This window comes from Ornithorhynchus anatinus, chromosome 7, assembly GCF_004115215.2.
Source record: "Ornithorhynchus anatinus isolate Pmale09 chromosome 7, mOrnAna1.pri.v4, whole genome shotgun sequence".
Classification (NCBI taxonomy): domain Eukaryota; kingdom Metazoa; phylum Chordata; class Mammalia; order Monotremata; family Ornithorhynchidae; genus Ornithorhynchus; species Ornithorhynchus anatinus.
Window position 1 is genome coordinate 66,356,593 of NC_041734.1, and position 20,493 is coordinate 66,377,085.

The 20,493-nt window shown below is 48.6% G+C and overlaps 1 protein-coding gene across 2 annotated transcripts in view; it reads right to left on the reverse strand.

Annotated features, from left to right (window-relative positions):
- CEPT1 (choline/ethanolamine phosphotransferase 1) overlaps positions 1 to 20,493 on the reverse strand; it is a 66,693-nt gene that overhangs the window by 7,060 nt on the left and 39,140 nt on the right. The window contains exon 5 of one of the 2 annotated variants that reach the window (XM_029069772.2): positions 7,348 to 7,432. In XM_029069772.2, coding sequence (XP_028925605.1) covers positions 7,348 to 7,432 — 85 coding nt within the window. Of the gene's footprint in view, positions 1 to 7,347; positions 7,433 to 15,055; positions 15,141 to 20,493 lie in introns of both variants that reach the window. The other variant, XM_029069771.2, reaches the window with a different exon arrangement.

Consider the following 20,493-nt stretch of genomic DNA (forward strand, 5'->3'; position numbering starts at 1 on the left):
CTTAGCGCCCTGTGGGGGGAAATCCCACACTACTTTAATCTTCCTCCAAAAAGCTGGTGTTTCCATCTTTTAGCCAGTTTTCTATCCACGACAAAACATTCCCCGACCCACTTGGTTGTTGGTGTTTTTAAAGCCTTCGGTGCGGAACCTTGCCCACTGGTCCTCCTGGCCCACATCCCTTCTGATCTCTTTAGAGAACTCCAGCCAACCAATGAGGCACAACTTCCTCCTACAGAATTCAGCTGGCTAGGTTGTTTTGGTTTTTTGGGGGGTAAGATCTCCCCATTCCCAAACTTAATAACCAATTTTACCAGTTTTCCAGCAGTAGAATTGACACTCACCAATCTAGAATTCTCATGACCACTTCTGGATCCCGCTTATAGACGGGCACGACCTTGGTCTCATGGATTTCCTAGCCACTTTCCCTGGTTTCCTGCCTCATTTTCCTGTTTGCACCTGACCGGCTCCTTCTTTACTGGCTTTCCTGACCTCCTTATTCAAGTGAATTTTCTCTTTTTTAAAGGAAGACAACTTCCCTTGGAAAATCCCTTTTTTACTTTTTCATAAAGCCTTGCAAGTTTGCTGTTCCTGTTTCGTTTGCTCTGTGGCACGCATTTTTTTGGTGGACCTCTAATGCAGTGTTTTCTTTAAATAGTCTCCTGATAGATTACTTGTTTTTACTTTCAGCTTTTTCCTAATGGATCCACATACACAGAGTTCCTTTTCTATACAGACTATCCTGTGTATTTGTTTTTTCTGGCCTTCCAGCCCCAACATGACAATTACACGTCATCAAATTGTGGTCATTACTGCAGAACTAAATCCAGAGAATTATCTTATAATGTGGATCCTAGGGTGGTCTGACTGTCCTCCAAGAATAGCTACCCATGAAATATCACAACTGAGAAATCACCTTGCCCCTTCCAATCTCACCTCACTGCTCTATTACAACCCAACCTGCTCACTTAGCTCCTCTAATGCCAACCTACTCACTGTACCTTGATCTCGCCTATCTCGTCGCCGACCTCTCGCCCACGTCCTGCCTCCGGCCTAGAACGCCTTCCCTCTTCGTATCTGGCAGATGATCACTCTCCCCTCCTTTGAAGCCTTATTTAAGGCACATCTTCTCCACGACGCCTTCCCTAAGCCCTCATTTCCTCTTCTCCCGCTCCCTTCTGCGTCGCCCTGATTTGCTCCCTTTACTCACCCCTCCCTCGGCCACCCGTCGCTTTGGTCCATATCCGTAATTTAGTTATTGATATTAATGTCTGTCTCTCCCTCTGTGAGTTCATTGTGGGCAGGGAATGTGTCTACCAACTTGGTTGCAGTGGGCTCTCCCAAGCGCTTAGTACAGTGCTCTGCATAAAGTGCTCATTAAGTATGATTAAATGATTAAAGACAAAGGTCCGTAGCAGGAAAAGGGCCTCCAGCAACCATTTCCCCTAAAAGTTCCCTCTTCTTGCAACTCTGGGCAAAACTGGGGAATGGGGGGTGGGAAGAAAGGGTCCCCGGAGCAGCCACCTGGCTAGAACAATGGGAATTCCACCCCCAGAGGGGGAAGGATGATAAAGGGAAATTGAGGAGAGAAAAACTGGGATGCGGGGATTATCAGGAGTTTCCTGCATCCAATCAGGGAAACCTAATACTAAACTTTGGTTAAGTGCCTTTCCCAGGCTGCACGGCTGATATGCCAACTCATTCGTGGCAAAACTCTTGTCTTTGAAATCAATCAATTGGTAGTATTTACTGAGTGCTTACTGTGTGCAGAGCACTGTACTAAGCGCTTGGGGACGTACAGTACAAAAGGGTTAGTAGGCATGATCTCTGCCCACAAGGAGCTCACAGGCTAGAGAGGGAGACAGATATTTAAATAGAAAATGGAAAAACACACAACCACCCTGATCTTCATTTAGCGAGGCTGCAAAGGATTCCAAATGAACACAAATTGGTACATCGAAAAAATACACCAAGTTCTTCTATACTATTTGTTTTTTTTTACACTGGGGATTAAGGGAGAATTCTTCTGGAAAAGAGTGCCTCTCTAGATAGTACACGATGCAATTTCGAGAAGCAGCATGGCCTAGTACAAAGAGCCCGGCCCTGAGAATCGGAGGACTTGGGTTCTAATGCCTGTTCCGCCATTTGTCTGCTGGGTGACCTTGGGTTAGTCACTTCAGTTCTCCGTGCCTCATCTGTAAAATGGGGATTAAGACTGTGAACCCCAAGTGGGACATGGACCGTGTCCAACCTGATTATCCGGAATCTAACCCAGAGCCCGGTACAGTGCCTGGCACAGAGCAAGTGCTTAACAAGTACCATAAAAAAAAAAAATGCGGGAAGCAACAGCTGTGTGTCAGCATGCGGCAGCATTCAAGGAGCACACATTAAAATGGGATCATTCGTAATCGCAGTGTTAACTGATTACGTGTAAAGGCGTATCTTTTGTCCAAAATACATAGGACACTAGGCACAATCAATCAATGGCATTTATTGAGCACTTGCAGTGTGCACAGCACTGAACTAAACGCTTGGGAGAGTACAACAGACTTGGTAGACTGAGGCAGATGATCCAGCAAGCTCTGCTACTCCTCTGAATGCAGAGTGGAAGCCACTCTGTTGATCGCCTCTATGTAATAAGAATAATAACTTTGGTATCTTTGTTAAGCGCTTACTATGTGCCAGGCATTGTACTCAGCGCTGGAATGGATACAAGTAAATCAGGTGGGACGCAGTCCCTGTTCCACAAGGGGCTCTTCAGCAACCTGTACACAAACCCTTTTAAACGACTTCTGGAGAAAGCTTGTGTTCCCTGGAAATATATTAGAACAGCTCTCAGAAAAAAAACAAAAAATGAGCCCCTCATGTTTAGAGAAGTTTGCACTTCAGCACGCTGCAGGAAATTATTTTTGTCTTGAGAAATACTGGCAGGTAAAGAAACAGACCTTGGCTGGGGTCTCGAGTACAGACTTTCTCCAAACTATCTTCTCCATCTCTAAAATTGTGTTTTGGTTCCATTTCCACACCTGCGTGGCTGTATTTGATCAAGTCCAAATCCCGGGTCAGCTTTTACAATGGACTGACATATTACAATCTCCCCCGGCCCAAAATGGCCACATTAGACGCTCCCTCCTGGCGCGCGTTTCCTTCGCCGAGCCTGAATGTAATCGAGCCAGGACGTTTCCCTTAGAAGGGCTCGCAGTTGATCTCTGTGCCCAAGTTTAGTGACGAATACATTGTGAGCCCCCTCTTAGAGACAGTGACCCTAACTCCCATCTGTGCATTCTCTCCCAGAGCTTAGTATAGTGCTCTGCACACAGTAAACACTTCATAAATACTCTCACTAAGCATAAAACCGTGGCACTTGTTAAGCGTAAACCGTGGCATTTGTTAAGCGCTTACAAGGGGCCAAGCACTGTGCTAAAAGCTGAGGTAGATTCAAAATAATCAGGACGGTCATAGTCCCCGACCCACATGGGGCTCCTGGTCTAATGGGGAGGGAGAACGGGGATTTAACCCCCACTTCACAAGTTCGGAAGCTGAGGCACTTAGAAGTTAAGTCACACAGTAGGCAGAGGCAGAGCCGGCTTTAGAACCCAGGTCACCTGATTCCCACATCCGTGCTCTTTCCAATAGGCCACGCTACCGCTCGCCGCATAAATATTTCAATTTAGTCCTCGCTTATCGCACCGAGGCAGTCTATGCCTGAATTTATATTCCGACTCCGTTCATTTCCTTACCCTCTACAAGTGAAACCCACGTTCCCATTCTGTATCTTTCAGTGTTTGAATTTAACAGAGTGTAAACATACCTCCTGCGAAAAATATTTTAGACATCAGCTCCGATTGATGTCCTACACAGGGGATGCCAAGAACGAAGGGGAGTAAGAAGTCCACCCAGCCCTCACCCCTACAACCTGATATACGGTACTTCTTTAGGCTCTCCCCGCAACAAATCAAACCCTGCTTTTTCTTAGATTTCCAACCAGCCCATGAGATCGAGTCCAATATTTCCTTAAAAAAAGTTTGGTGAAATCCCCTGAAATGCTCAAAAGATTACTTTTACTGGAGCCCCGGGAAACCCAGAAAGCTCGGGGGGACGTGGTTAGCGGGGCGGGTGACCGGAATGGCAGGACACAGACCAGCTCCGGCCTTGGCCAGGATTTCCTCCCAATCCGGGCTCGATCCCCGCAGGGTTTAACCCCTGGGGACCCTGAAGATTTTTTTTTTTTTTTACCAGAGGATGCCTCGAGCAGCAACGCTGGGCCACAGCTGATGTTAGCAACTTTCTGGGAGTTCAATATGAGAGATTTGCTGAATCGACCCCCCCGAGAAGTTTGAAATTTCCCATCCAATGTGAAATCTTATGGTTTTCATTGCCTGCACATGAGCCCATTTGGACCGCATCTTTGTAGAATGACTGAGGTAAAAATTCAGGAGAGAAAATGCCAAACCAATAAAAAAAAACCCCATCAAAAAACACAATCAGCGTGAACAGTGCCCCCTTCCTCCTGGGGACCTACAGGTAGGTCACTGAGATGTGGGGGGCTCCTAAAAGGTGGGGGGCTAAGCTGTTCCACCAAGAACACCCCAAATGGTAAATTGTATTCTTCTGGATGACCTGCAAGGAGTCCTAACTCATTATAGAGAATTTTGCTAAAATCAATCCTGAAGGAAACTGACTTGGGGACATTTTAATTTTGAAATAGTCAGCCTCGAGGGCCAAGTAATAGTGATCCAACTGTTATTTCTACTTTGTTTTTTGTAGAGCGCTCTTATTTCTCAAAAAGCGCCTTCGCATCTTACCCTCACAACATCCCCATGAGGGAGAGTCAGGTATTTTTTTAATCCCCATTTTCTAGATGGGTGAGGAAACTGAGGCTCAGAGGCGGTAAGTGACTTGCCCCGAGTTACACGGCAGGCCGGGGCAGAGCTGGGACCAAGAGACATTTCTCCTGACTTCCAGGCCGGTGCTCTCTCTAGTAGATAGAGTTTCCTCCACCGGTATCGTCGAGGAGGTGGGGTAGAGCACACTCGCCCTATAGAGGACATGTGCAGACAGTTTTTGGTAGACATGTGAACTGCCTAGTTTTATGAAGAAAAAAAAAACCACCTGAAAATCTGAGGCTGAAAGACAACTTTCTTTTTACCCCAACTGACAACTGCCATCTCACCCAGAGGGCCCTGACTAAACAGCTGTTTGTGGGAGGCAAGACTGATGAACTCTGATAGGGAGATTAAACATCTTTCCTCATGGAAAACTGTGAAAAGGAGGAAGTGTTCCCCTCCCTAGCCAACTTAATAAATAATGATAATAATAATAATTGTATTTGTTAAGTGCTTACTATGTGCCGAGCACTGTTCTATGTGCTGGGGTAGACACACGGTCATCAGGTTGCCCCACTTGGAGCTCAGTCTTAATCCTCATTTTACAGATGAGGTCAATGAGGCACAGAGAAGTTAAGTGGCTTGCCCAAGGTCACACAGCAGACAAGTGGGGGAGCCGGGATTAGAACCCACGTCCTCTGATTCCCAGCCCCGTGCTCTTTCCACTAAGCCATTTTGCTTCTCCCTTGCTCCCTTTATTCATCCTCCCCAACCCCTACCAGCCCCACAGCACTTATGTATATATTCATAATTTATTTCTATTTATATCTGTCTCCCCTGCTAGACTGTAAGCTCGCTGTGGGCAGGGAATATGTAATAATAATAATGTTGGTATTTGTTAAGCGCTTACTATGTGCCAAGCACTGTTCTAAGCGCTGGGGGAGATACAGGGTCCTCAGGTTGTCCCACGTGGGGCTCACAGTCTTCATCCCCATTTTACAGATGAGGGAACTGAGGCACAGAGAAGTTAAGTGACTTGCCCAGAGTCACACAGCTGACAAGTGGCTGAACTGGGATTCGAACCCAGTGTACCGTCCCAAGACCTTAGTACAGTCCTCTGCACACAGTAAGTGCTCGATAAATACGAATGATCGATTAACTAGCAAGTCACATACCTTATCGCGTTTCAGCCCAGCAACCAACAAGTCAAACAAGGCAAATGGTTAGTGGGTGCCTGGTCCCAAAAGTGCAGATCTTTTTTTTTTTATGGTATTCGTAAAGCAATTACTACGTGCCAGGCACTGTGCTAAGCGCTGGGGCAGTTACAAGCTGATCAGATCGGACACAGTCCGTGTCCCACGTGGAGCTCACGATCTTAATTCCCACTTTTCAGATGGGGTAACTGAGGCCCCGAGAAAATGAAGTGACTTGCCCCAAATCACACAGCACGCAAGTGACAGAGCCAGGTCTACAACCCAGGTCTTTCTGATTCTCAGGCCTGTGCTCTATCCACTGGGCCATGCTGCTTCCATAAATCTCCATCTGTCTTCATCGGACTCCATTTCTTCTCCCCCCAACCACCTCTGGGGCACCGTGGAACTGAGGGAAATGGGCCATGACCTTCTAGGCTCGGGTGGAAACAATCCCTGCCTTGGGAAACCTAACCAAGCTGAGGTGTTAATACAAATGTTAACAGACCCTGCCGTAGGGGTCAGGGCTGACCACCGTATCCCTCTTTAGCAAACTTTCAAAAACCCAACACTCCCTCGGGGAAGACTGACCCCTCCCTGGGCCTTCGCCGTGGCAGTTCTGCGGGTCCTCGGAGGGCAGATTTCAGAATCTTCTCGGACGCCCTTAACCCAGAGTCTTCTGAAGCACCGTTACGAGGACTCTTCTTGTTCGCTGCCAGTGCTTCCCTTTAAAGTGAGTCACTTCTGGTCACATCGCGGTTTCAGGCTTGGAAACTTTTTCAAGTTCAGCCAAATCTGAGCAAACGACTAAGTGCTCTTTGGAGACGAGCCCAGAGGATCCATTCGCCCTGGGGGCAAGGAGGAGCTCAGCTGCTCCGGGCGTTCTAGTGACCGAGAAGCAACGGACGGAGAACTGCTGGCAGTTGGAAAAATCCCGAGGGATTTAAGACCAGATTCCCCAAGATCCGCGGTGTTCGGAGCCGGAGGACCCGGGCATTTCATTCCAACATTTAGGCCCAAGGACAGCGGATTTTCGTTGCCAGACATGCACTGGTGTAGTCAGGAGGCCCCTCTCACTGGAAGTCTCCGCGGGTGTAAGCTGCGATAACCGTAATGCGTGGATCACCTGAGGTCTTCTGATCTGGGCTCCGTGGCGGGGTGGACGCATCAGAGGCAACTGCCTGAAGAGATATTCGCCGTCCCTAAAATCCCCCAGTTTCCGTCTCCCAGCTGAGGACGCCTCTCCTTGCCAAATGAGACCCGTTGAACATTAAAACACACAAGCACACGACAGAACATGCATTAGGTGGGATATACAATGTGAACAAAATTACCATAGACTGCCAAAAAGGTGGTCCTCCAATCACTGCCAGCAAATGCATGATTATTATGAAGATTTGCACTTCAGTCACATCAATTCTGATTAGGTACAAAAAAGCCAAAAAAGCAGAATTACTCAAAACGATTTCAAATCAATTAAGAGCAAGCTTGGCAGCGCTCCTCTGTCATGCACATGTGAGAAATCTCAAAAATTTTAGAGAAAAAATGGAGTCAATAATTTGTTATGGAAAAGCCAGGTAAAATCCACAGAACCCTTTATAACTGATTTGCAAGAATTTCGCAGAGCGATTCAAATCCCCCCCTTCTCAAAGGGACTTGCTAACTTGTTTTGGTTTATTAAACAGAAGCGGAAAACCCTACAAAAGATTTAATGTTTTCCACCAAAAAAACCCAAAAACCCCAAAATGCACAAAACACCCAAAAAAACCTATTAAGAAAAATAAAATATTCACTTTTGTGTGTGAACAGCAAGGTGATTGCTAAACATATGCTGTTTAGCTATGCGTGTATGTGCATACACACCCATAAACCTGAAACAAATATTCTATGTCCCAAAAAAAAAGCATTTTGGAAAATTAATGATGCTGATCCTAAAGTACCTGAAGAAAAACAACCTCCTGAGGGTATTGAATTTCTGCCTCCTTAGTGATCCTCATTTTTAAGTATGTTGTGTTATATGAATGGAGAAAATAATTCCCACAACTATTTCTGGTTCCTCCGGGGATTAAAAGCTTTTGGCCTTCTGGGAGTCTGCCCTTAAAGCGGTGGAGAGTTTGGGCTTTGGTCGCCTCGCAACTAACTTCTGCAGCTACGAAGAGAACAATCTGGCCAAAATCTTTCAGGAAGAGTCAGTCAGAAAAGGCGACTAGTGTAATGAAAAGGAATGAGGCAGAGAAGACCAGTAAAGGTTGAAAGCATAAATTAGTGTTCACCCCAGTCGCGCTGTGCTTAGCATTGAAAACAACTGGAGCAAAGTATGTTTGCAAAGCAGCCTGCTGAGGCCATTCAGGATACTGGCAGCATTAGTACTCTCCCATTTCCCTTCTCCCGCATCTATTTTAACGTCTGTCTTCTCCTGTAGACAGCAAGGATCCCTGTAGGAAAGGATCACGCCTACCGACCCTGCAAAACTGCTCTGGACAGAGCTTGGCACACAGTTAAGCGTTTAATACATACCACTGATTGACTGATTTCAAATTTTTTTAAATGACCTTTTTTAAGTGCTTAATAATTGCCAGTCACTGTATTAGGCGCTGGGGTAGATACAAGCTAATCAGGTGGGACACGATCCTTGTCACGCATGGGGCTCACGGTCTTAATCCTCATTTTACGGACGAGGCCCAGCGAACTGAAGCGACTTGCCCCCGGTCAAGCAGTCGAGGGGTGGAGCTGGAATCAGAACCCAGGTCCTCCGACTCTTAGGCCCCTTCTCTTTCCACTAGACCGCACTGCTTCTCACAGACTGATGGACTGAGAGTTGATCGTCCGGCCTCTTGGAGGAAGCCAGCCCCGACTTCTAGAGCAGCTACTGGCCTAGATAATCTAACTGCTGACCTGAAACCTGCCTTGCCTTTCAACAGTCCTCCGCGGGCACCCATTCCCGCTCAAATCGAAAAAGCGATTCCCCGACCGAGGTGTCACTGGTGGAGCAAACAGCCATAAAGCTGCTCCTTTCTGACCTCCCTACCTCCTTCCTGTCCATACTTCAGTCCATACTTCGCTCTGCTGCCCAGATTAACTTCCTATGGAAACGTTCTGGGCACGTCACCCCCCTTCCTCAAAAAATCTCCAGTGGTTGCCTATCAACCTCCGTATCAAACAAAAACTCCTCACTCTTGGCTTCGAAGCTGTCCATCACCTTGCCCTTTCTAACTTCACCTCCCTTCTCTCCTTCTCCGTCCCAGCCCGCACACTCCGCTCCTCTGCTGCCGCTCCCCTTCTCAGTGGGCCTCCATCCCGCCTGTCCCGCCGTCGACCCCTGGCCTGGAACGCCCTCCCTCCTCAAATCCGCCACACAATCACTCCTCCCCCCTTCCGAGCCCTACTGAAGGCTCACCTCCTTCAAGAAGCCTTCCCAGACTAAGCTCCCCTTTTCCTCAGCTCCCTCTCCCTTCTGCGTCACCTCGACTCGCTCCCTTTGCTCTCCCCCCCAGATCCCACAGCACTTATGTATATATAATTGTATTTATATTGATGCCTGTTCACTTGTTTTGATGTCAGTTTCACCCCTTCTAGACTGTAAGCCCAGTGTGGGCAGGGATGGTCTCCCTTTATCGCTGAATTGTACTTTCCAAATGCTCAGTACAGTGTTCTGCAGTTAGTGCTCAAGAAATATGAATGAAAGAATGATCTTGGAGCCCCAAATGTAGGGGAAAATGGATTGAATCAGGCAGAAGAACTAATCTGAAAAGCTTAGCTGGCGCTCACAGTTATCGACAAAGAAGTCGGGGGACTATCTCAAAAGCCAAATCAGGAAACTAAGCCGGTGGCAAAAATGAGCGCTCGGTCTTAAGAACCCAGGCGTTGTCTTCATAAGGCCAGACTAAGAGTCAATCCTACCCGGGATCCTGTCTCTGACAGTGGACGAATGCTTGGATCAACTGCGAGATGGCTGCCCATCCGTACATCCCACTTGACAACTACGCATCCCCGATCTAACACCCCTACTTTCCTCACTGATATCTCATTATGGGCATCTCATTCATCAATTAATCGATTCCCTCCATTTATCTGGGAAGGAAAGAGCACCACCTTATTTAAAAAAATGGGGTATTAAGCACTTACTATGCTTCATGCACTGTACTCAGCGCCGGGGTAGATAGGAGATACTCGGGTCCCCAGTCTAAGTAAGATGGAGCACAGGTACCGGATCCTCATTTTGCAGATGGGGGAACTGAGACACAGAGAGGGGAAGTGATTTGCCCGAGGTCACAGAGAGGACAAGTGGGGTATAGCTGGGATTAGAACCCAGGCCCATGCTCTATTTTGCCTTTTCGAAAAGGGCCTGGAGTGGAGAATACAATAGAAAAATGGACATTTTCTTCTGGTTCTTTCCGGTTTAAGGGAAGAAACCAATACCATCTGAAACCTTAAACAGCACCTTCACAGCTGGGCCCAAAGTAGGGGATGATTACAGAAAATCTGTGCTTATAGAAATTTGAAAATGTACAGTATCCATGCCAATATAACTTGCATTTAACCAACCAATCAATGGCACTTATTGAGCACTGACTACGTGCAGAACATTTAACAGTTCAGCACTCTATTTTTATGGGAGCGGATGGGAAGAAATAACTATCAACCAGCAGTTCCCGTGACATTTTTCGGCTCGTCAACCAATTTCAAAGGAAATCCTCTAACCCATGCAATTTTCCTTTCATTTTCTCTGGATGCTGAGCTTCAAACCCTACCAAAGACCACTACCGGGGAAACTCCGGGTAAATTCCTTATGAGGTTGACTAGAGCCCGAAACAGCATTCCCGGGGAAGAGGAGCAGAAGGAAGAATGGAAGACCTCAGCAAACTGGGTCTTTTTTTTTTTCCTTTATGAACCAGTGAAAAACAAAAGAGCAATTCAATCCCATTACTATCGTGTTGATCAAAGCCTCTGTTGCCCTAGGCTCGCCTCTTCCCCCTTTCCCCACCCACCCTACCAGTGAGGCAGGTCCAAAGATCCTCTCATAAATGTCAGCGGTGCTCAGTGCTTTTCATCTCACTCCGATGGCGCTCTCAGACCAAACTCCATTGAGGCTTTATTGAAATGCTTAAGGAACCTTGCCTCTACTTGCCCTCTTCACGGGGGAGAAAGAAAGAGGGAAGGGCTGAAACCTAAACCAGATTTTACTCCGTAAAATTAGGTTTGCTTTACACAACCTCACACGGAAGTTGTTCCTCTTAGTCGAGCAACAGGCTTCATTTGGGACCGAGGAACAAAATCAGTCACATTTATTTAGTGCTTACTCTGTGCAGAGCACTGGACTGTTTGGGGTTTTTTTTTTTTTTTAATGGTCTTTGTTAAATACTTTCTATGTGCCGGGCACTGTACTGAGCGCTGGGGTAGGTAGAAGCTAATCAAGTTGGAGACAGACCACGTCCCACAAGGGGCTTGCAGTCAGTCTCCATTTCACAAACGAGGGACCTGAGGCATGGAGAAGTGACTCGCCCAAAGTTAAACTGCAGACAAATGGCAGAGTCAGGATTAGAACCCAGGTCCTTCTGACTCCCAGGCCCAGGCTCTGTCCATTAAGCCACCCCGCTAGAATACGGTAAGCCCGTCGAAGGGCAGGGGCTGTCTCTATCCGTTACCGATTTGTACATCCAAGCGCTTAGTACAGTGCTCTGCACATAGTAAGCGCTCAATAAATACTACTGAATGAACGAATATCAATTCGGTGGCTTTTGCTGGTCAAAGTAGGTTCAAGGAAAGGCCATCTGTGTGTCAAAGGCTCCAGGGTTTCAAGAGCTGTCAATGGGAGCAGCAGAGAGAAGGATCCTTAAAGGACCTCAAGACCGCAGTAAAGAGCCCCAAATGATAATAATAATGGTATTTGTTAAGCGCTTACTATGTGCCAAGCACTGTTCTAAGCGCTGGGGTAAGATAATCAGGTGGTCCCATGTAGGGCTCAGATGAAAAAGTGGCCATCTTCCTCTATCGAGTATGCCTCCACCCTGGGCCTTAACTCCGGGCGACGACCTCTACCCTCTCCAGGGCCAGTGTCCCATTTGTCGATGAATAATAATAATAATGGTGGTATCTGTTAAGCGCTTACTATGTGCCAAGAACTGTTCAAAGCGCTAGGGGGAAACGAGGTGAGCAGGTTGTCCCATGTGGGGCTCACAGTTTTAATCCCCATTTTACAGATGAGGGAACTGAGGTCCAGTGAAGTGACTTGCCCAAAGTCACACAGCCGGCGAGCGGCGGAGCCGGGATTAGAACCCACGACCTCTGACTCCCAAGCCCGGGCTCTTGCCACGGAGCCACGCTGCTTCTCCAAAAGGACCTTAAAGCGGGCACGTAATGGATTTCAAGGGAACTCAAAAAACCCCGAGGCAAACATTCCTGACGTTTGGAAAAGCCATGTCGCAAACTGGCTTCGGAGGATCCGGAGCAACGTTTCTCCACACGGTCGGCTGGAATTCCCATGACTGTGGACTGCCTGATCCTCCGCCTCTTCTCGGCGGGCAACCCTCGGGTCCCTAGCCCGCTACCTAGATCTCTTTTCTCGGGCCAACCAGGGCAACCGGCTTCCCTAGTCCGACGACGCCGGTTACCTCCTGGAGTTCCGTAAGCGCTCGGTACGGTGCTCTGCACACAGTAAGAGCTCGATAAACAGGACTGAATGAATCCGACTGCCGTGCCTTGCGACCCGGCACGTGAGGACGTCTGGCCTCGACCTCTGCAGGGACCACTCTGGCGTGCGGACTGGCCTGGGGGAGGCTTCGGCTCCTGGATCCTGAGGGTCACGAGAGTCTCCCCCACGTCCCCCGCTCCTTAACTCCCACCTGGGCGATTTCAGGCCCTCCAATAGCCACAGCGAGCGACCTCGACTACTAACTGTTACCCTCTACTCAGTACAGTGCTTAGTACAGTGCTCTGCTCACAGGAAGCACTCAATAAATATCGCTGATGGATTGATTCCTGCCCGGGTCGGGGAATCCCACCAACTCGGAGCCGCCCTCTGGGCTTTGTAATTACAGCTCCCAGCGGTCTTAGGCGCAAACCCGCATACGTGGGAGGGCTCGGAAAAGTGAGCCCGGGAACAACGTCCATCTTGGGCCAGGTACGCATCTGCTCTCGGTCATCCCAACCCTGCCACCTGTCTGCTGTGTGCCCTCGGGCGACTCGCTCTACTTCTCTTGACCTCAGTTTCCCCATCTGTAAAATGGGGGTTGAGACCGTGAGCCCCCCGTGGGACGGAGACTGTGTCCGCCCTGGTTTTCTTGAAGCCACCTCAGCGCTTACTACAGTGCCCAGCACATAGTAAGCGCTTAACAAATACCACAGTAATCACGGGTGGAGTTGATCCCACTTGGAGCCTTAACTAGGGCTGGGACAGGACAGGCTTCAGATCGCCCACGGGTCCAGAGCTCTAGCTTGGCGCTCTCACGGAGGCTCTCCCTCCGTGTCCTCGTTCGCCATCCGTGATCTTGTGAAAGCCGAAACTTGGATCTCTGTCTACATTTCCCCACTCCTCAAGAGCCTCCAGTGGTTGCCCAACCTCTTCCGCGTCCAACAGAAACTCTTTACCATTGGTTTGAGGGCACTCAGTCACCTTGCCGCCTCCTAAATCACCTCGCCGCTCCCTCGTGCTACAATCCGGCCTACATACTCGGCTCCTCTAATGCCAACCTATTCGCTGTACCTCGATCTCGTCTACCTCGCTGCTGACCTCTCGCCCGTATCCTCCTCCTGGCCTAGGACGTCCTCCCTCTTCATATCCAACAGACGATTACTCTCCCCACCTTCGAGGCCTTCAATAAGCCTTCCCTGACTAACCCTCATTTCCTCGTCTTCCCGCTCCCTCTGCGTCACTCTGATTTGCTCCCTTCCCCAACACTCACCGTAAATATCGCCAATTTATTTCTATTAACGTTTGTCTCCCCCTCTAGACTGTAAGCCTGTTGTGAGCAGGGAAGGTATCCGTTAAATTGTTGTGCCGCACTCTCCCAGGTGCTTAGCACGGTGCCCCGCGACCAGTAAGCGCTCAATAAATACGACCGATCGAGTAATGCGACCGCCTGCCCTCCAACTGGGGAGAAAATACTACTGTCCAACCTTCCTCAGAAGTCGAAGAACTACCAGGGATTCTTCGTATCCACACCTCAAACTGAACTGTCGAGGCACTGGACGATTCCGACCTCCAAACGAGAAGCTGCAAGGGCAGAGCTTGGGTGCAGTGCGTCACCAAATGATTCGAAAGACTGAAGAAACAGCTTAAGGTAGCGGGAAAACATGAAGCAGCGCCGGGAGAGGAAAAAGGGGAAGTGCCACAAATATCTCCAAAAAACAAATAAGGAGGAGAAGGAAATATCTGCCTTGCATTCCAGGAACAAGTGAGAGTTGGGGAAAAACAACTACTGAATACCTTATGCGTTTGCCGACAGAAATAAAAAAATAAGAAATTAGCAGTGGACTTCTTAGAAGGCCGTTTAGAAAAAAATGCACTTTTCAAAAAATGAAATGCGTCTCAACCTGAGTATTTTAATAAATTTCCCAAAGAAAAAATCAATATAAAAATGGATTTCATTTAACAGTGGGAAGGTACTGCAAGATGTTTTTGTGCTGGCTGTTAAAAAACATCTTGAAGGTTCTTGGGACAGCTGGTAAATAAGTATGTCTGTACCTACGCCCCACCATCGCTTTCCATTTTGGAAAAAAAGAAAATGGAAAAAAACCATTTGATCGCAGAGGGGGTCCGCGATCAATGGTAGCCGAATGGAAAAAAACCACCCCGAAAACCCAACACTTCTTTCTCCAGGTCATCACCAAAGAGAGGCCCCAAATCCGCTTCCAATCAGGTTGGATTTCTGTTGCCCTTTTGCGAGGGATGGAGATTTGGTGTGGAAATCCTCCACTTGGCAATTAAGCCCCACCCAAAGGCCATGGATCTGTGCCGATTCCTCGGTGCATGACAAAGGGGGCTTGCCGGTGCAGTGTCCGTTCATGCCGCTACTCATTGGGCAGCATCAATTGAGCGGTTACCGTGTAGTTCCAGAACCAGGGCCCCAGAGTTCCTGTGAGAAGCTGCATTGTTATAATTATGAGGTGGGACTCAGTAACATCGAATCTACGTATGAAGGAAACAAACATGGCAAAACACTTTATACTCGGAAGCGCAGCCCGACATCCCCCCGTCCGCCCAGGTCGCGAGCACCCATCTCCGGAGCGGCGGGAGGACCGACGGGAGAACGGTCACCCCTCCATCTGGGGCTCCTCGGGGACCCGTCGGCATCCCTCCTCAGGGGCGGGAGGGGAGGAAGGTGAAACCGAAAACCGCCCCGCAGCACGCTCTCTGGGGTCCTGACTTGGGAAGTGGAACGGGAAAACGGACCAACCAGACGTACCTGATCGACCCTCAGTTACCTGCGGTGAATTCTGCAGCTTGCCTTGGGTGAATTCCATCCGTTTGTTCCCTTCCCCCAAAATGTCCTTTGGAAAAGACGCTTTGGAGGGAACTGAGGGGAAGGAAAAGGGGCCCCTAACTTGGAGCCAACCTCTAATAATAATCATCATAATTGGGGCATTTGTTAAGCGCTTACTATGTGCCAGGCACTGTACTAAACGCTGGGGTGGAAACAAGCAAATCGGGTTGGACACAGTCCCTGTCCCACGTCGGGTTTACGGTCTTAATCCCCATTTTGCAGACGAAGTAACTGAGGCCCAGAGATGTGAAGTGACTTGCCCAAGGTCACGCAGCCGGGATTAAAATCTCTGACCTTCTGACTCCGAGGCCTGTGCTCTATCCACTAGGCCACGCTGCCTCTCTAACTCATCACCCTCTGGACAGTCTGGCTGCCCTGACAAGAACTTGAAACTAGATTTAACAAGGAACGGTTCACACGCGAGCAGATGAAGTTTCCCCCTTTCCCTCTCCTCCTCCCCCACTCCCATCCCACCCCCTCAGCACTGTACTCGTCCGCTCGACTGTATATATCTTCATCACCCTGTTTATTTTGTTTAATGACACGTACATCACCCTGATTCTATTTAGTTGCCATTGTTTTTATGAGATGTTCTTCCCCTTGACTCTATTTATTGCCATCGTTCTCGTCTGTCTCCCCCGATCAGACCGTAAGCCCGTCGAACGGCAGGGACCGTCTCTATCTGTTGCCGACTTGTTCCTTCCAAGCGCTTAGTACAGTGCTCTGCACATAGTAAGCGCTCAATAATTACTATTGAATGAATGAATGAAAGTTTTCACTGTTGTGGGGTTTTTTTTTAATGGTATTTTTAAAGTGCTTACTATGCGCTAGGCACTGTACTAAGTGCTGGGGTAGACACAAGCTAATCAGGTTGGACCTAGTCCATGTCCCACGTGGGGCTCAGAGCCTTAATCCCCATTTTACAGATGAGGGAACTGAAGCACAGAGAAGTGAAGTGACTTGCCAAAGGTCACACAGCAGATGTGTGGGATAAGGGGAGGAAGCGGAAGAGAAAACTCATGACAGCCTGAAGTGTTCAGGATCAAATACAGATTTCTTGAAAAAAACATGAGGAACTAACCGAAGGTTAGTTCAGACTGTAGTTCAGACTCTAGACTGCAAGTTCGTTGCGGGAGGGGAATGTGCCTGTTGTACGGTTATACACTCTCCCAAGCGCTTAGCAGAGTGCTGTGCACACAGTGAGCGCTCAATAAATACGACTGACAGTCTTTGTTCGGTTCCATAAGCGGAATGACTGGAATACACGAATGACGCTCATGATGGGAGAGAGAAGCGGAGGGGGAAAGAAGCCTGTTCACCTTAGGCGTCAAAGGCAGTGACACAAGCACAGAGATCTGTAAAACCGGATGTTTCTGACGGCGAAGATGATGAAGACGACGACGGACGGACGGTAGCGACGGTGGAAGACGATGCGGCCCCCAAGGCAGAGGGGATCCGCGATCAAATGACCGGAAAATAGATGAACGGGCTACTAGACAAGGACTCTTTTTTTTTTTTTTTTAATGGTACTTGTTGAGAGCTTACGCCGTGCCAAGCTCTAAGCTCTGGGGTAGACAGGTTGGACACAGTCCCCGTCCCTCGAGACGCTCGCCGCCTTAATCCCCATTTTACAGGTGAGGGAACCGAGGCGCAGAGAAGTGAAGTGACTTGCCCAAGATCACACAGCAGACAAGTGGCAGGGCCGGGATTAGAACCCGGATGCTTCTGACTCCCAGGCCGGGGCTCCCTCCCCTGGGCCACGCTGCTTCTCAAGCGGCCAAGTAGCCCCGAGTCCCGGACAGAACCGGGGCTGGGACCCGCGTCTCCTCATTCCCAGAGCAACGTTCTCTCCGCCGCACTCTGCGCCGCACCACCGGCAGAGCCGGAGAGATGAGGAAGGGCAGCCGGGACCAGTTCCGAGGCTCGGCAGCCCCTTAAGGGTGGCCCCAGCCAATGAACTCATTTATGGCTTGAACGAAGACGCCGAATATATATTTATCCAACTGGCAGAGGGGTGGGGTGTAGAACTGGAAGGCAAAGAAGAGGGGCCCCAAACTGGAACGAGAAGTGTTCGGTGCCAAGCCTGCAAGGGAAAGGCTGAGGGGGCAAAAGGGAAGGGCAAATGCTGTGGGGCTAAAACTGTAAGGAACGTGAAGCGTTCACGTCCAGGACTGCAAGGCAAAGGCTAGGGGGGCAAACAGGAAGACAAAGACAAATTGGTTTCTAAATCAAAGAGGCCTAGTAAATGGAAAAATACAATGATCCTATGAAAATGAGAGGATATTCGATCGGAACGAGGGCAAGGAAGGGCACGGAAGGCCAAAGCACCAGACACGGATACAAACGGAGAAAGCCGGGTAAGGACCACGGGAAAGAGACCAGAGAGGCAGGTTGACCGGAAACTGAGGATGAGTAAGAGACGGACTACTGTCCCCGAATAAACCAACGTGATAATGGGCTGCCCTCAGGAGTCCAACATTCCAGGGTCAGAAAGCAACCTGGTCTGGCGGATAAAGTCCGGGCCTGGGAGCCGGAGGACCTGGGTTCTAATCCCGGCCCCGCCGCGTGGCTGCTGTGACACCTTGGTCAAGTCACGTCACTCTGAGTCTCAGCTTCCTCAACTGCAAAATGGAAATTTAATACACATTCTCCCTCCTACTTAGACTGTGAGCCCCATGTCCGACGCAGACTGTGTCCGACCAGTTTAACTTGGACCTACCCCAGAGCTGGTGCTTGTTACATAGTCAGCACTTAACCGACACCACGAGAAAAAGCCATCCTTCCCCTAAACTCGGTACTAGCCAGAACCTTCAAGAGCTGTGTGTCCCGTTTTGGCTCCTGCACTTGAGAAAGGAGGTAGCAAACTTGTCTGTTGCGTGACCTTGGGCAAGTCATTTAACTTCTAGATTAACTTCTTCTAGACTATAAGCCCGGTGTGGGCGGAGATTGTCTCTACTGCTGAACTGGTCTTTCCAAGCGCTTAGTACAGTGCTCTGCACTCAGTAAGCGCTCAATAAATACAACTGAAGTACTGAATGAACTTCTCTGTGCCTCAGTTACCTCATCCCACCACCGCCTCATTCTGTTTCCCTATACACTGCAAGCTTGTTGTGGGCAGGGACAAGTCCATTTACTGTTGTACTGTACTCTCCCAAGTGCTTAGAACAGTGCTCTGCACAAAATAAGCATTCAATAAATATGACTGACTCATCTGTAAAATTGGAAATAAGACTATGAGCCTCCATGTGGGGCAATCACCGTGTCCAACCTGATTAGCCTGTATCTATCCCAGTGCCTAGTACAGCGCACTGCACGTAGAAACCGCTTAGCAAACACCATAAAAGAAAGAGGGTTCCAGAGAAGTGTGACAAAAATGATGAAAGAGCTGGAAAACGGGTTACGGAAAAGAAAAATTAAAGGAATCCTGCTTGCTTAACCTGGACAAAAGAGAGCAAGTGGGGGGAATTCAAACCTTCAAAGGGTTTTGGAGGTCAGTATCCTTCGATTGATCAATCAACAAATGGAATTTACCTAGTACACACTAAGTGGTTGGGAAAGCACAATACAATTGTGTTGGTAGGCATGAGTCCTGGGGGAAAACTGTCCTCTCGAGTCAACGGGCAGCGACTGTTATCTGTTGCCGATCTGTCCATTCCAAGCGCTTAGTACAGTGCTCTGCACATAGTAAGCGCAATTCCCTCTGCTCCTCCACCTCTCCCTTCCCATCCCCACAGCACTGTACTCGTCCGCTCAGCTGTATATATTTTCATTACCCTATTCATTTTGTTAATGAATTGTACATCGCCTCGATTCTATTTAGTTGCCATTGTTTTTACGAGATGTTCTTCCCCTCGACTCTATTTATCGCCATCGTTCTCGTCTGTCCGTCTCCCCCGATTAGACCGTGAGCCCGTCAGACGGCAGGGACCGTCTCTATCTGTTGCCGACTTGTTCATCCCAAGCGCTTAGTACAGTGCTCTGCACATAGTAAGCGCTCAATAAATACTATTGAATGAATAAATACTATGGAATAAATGAACAGAAGAAAATGGGCTGACGCCACAGGAGATTTCAGCCGGACATGAGAAACAACTTTCTGATTACGACGGAGGTCAAATTCTGGAATGGATGACCCACAGATGTTGTAGAGATAATAGAGGAAATAATAAGATAACTATTCTCCGCCCTGGATGAATCAATCATTGACCTGCCTGAAGCTAATAACCTCATTAAATGCCTTCTTTATGGCATCTGTTAAGCCCTTGATATGTACCAACATTGTTCTAAACACTGGGGTGGGGACAAGCTAATCAGGTTGGCTAAGGTCCAGATTCCAGCTCTACTCATCTGGAGGAATTAACCATAGGAGTGCTGCATCAGGGTCCGGTCTAGAGAAACAGGGTGATGCAGTGGGTAAAGGTCAGGCCTCGAAGTCAGAAGGTCATGAGTTCTAATCCTGGCTCTGCCACACGTCTGCTGTGTCACCATGGGCAAGTCGCTTCACCTCTCTGGGCCTCAGTTACCTCAACTGTCAAATGGGGAATGAGACTGGGAGCCTCAAGTGGGACAGGGACCGTGTCCAACCAGATTTGCTTGTATCGTCACCCCAGCGCTTAATACAGCGCTTGGCACACAGTGAGAGTTTAACCAATACCGTAATGATTATTACTGGTGCGACGGAGGACTTGAAGCACCTAGGAATTGCAGAGCTCCAGTCACTATTTTAAGAGCTCGAGGGATCGGAATTCGCCGACGATTAGAAAAGGGCAAACGTAAGCTCCTTGTTCTAGACTGAAAGCTCCATGTGGGCAAGGATCAGATCTGCTAACTCTAATGCTTTTTTATCCACCCACAGAGGGTATTTACTGAGTGCTTACTGTATGCGGAGCACTAAACTAAACGCTTCGGAGAGTACAATACAACAGCGTTGGAAGATACATTCGCCGCCCACAACAAGCTTACAGTCTAGAGGAGACAAACATTAATATAAATAATTTG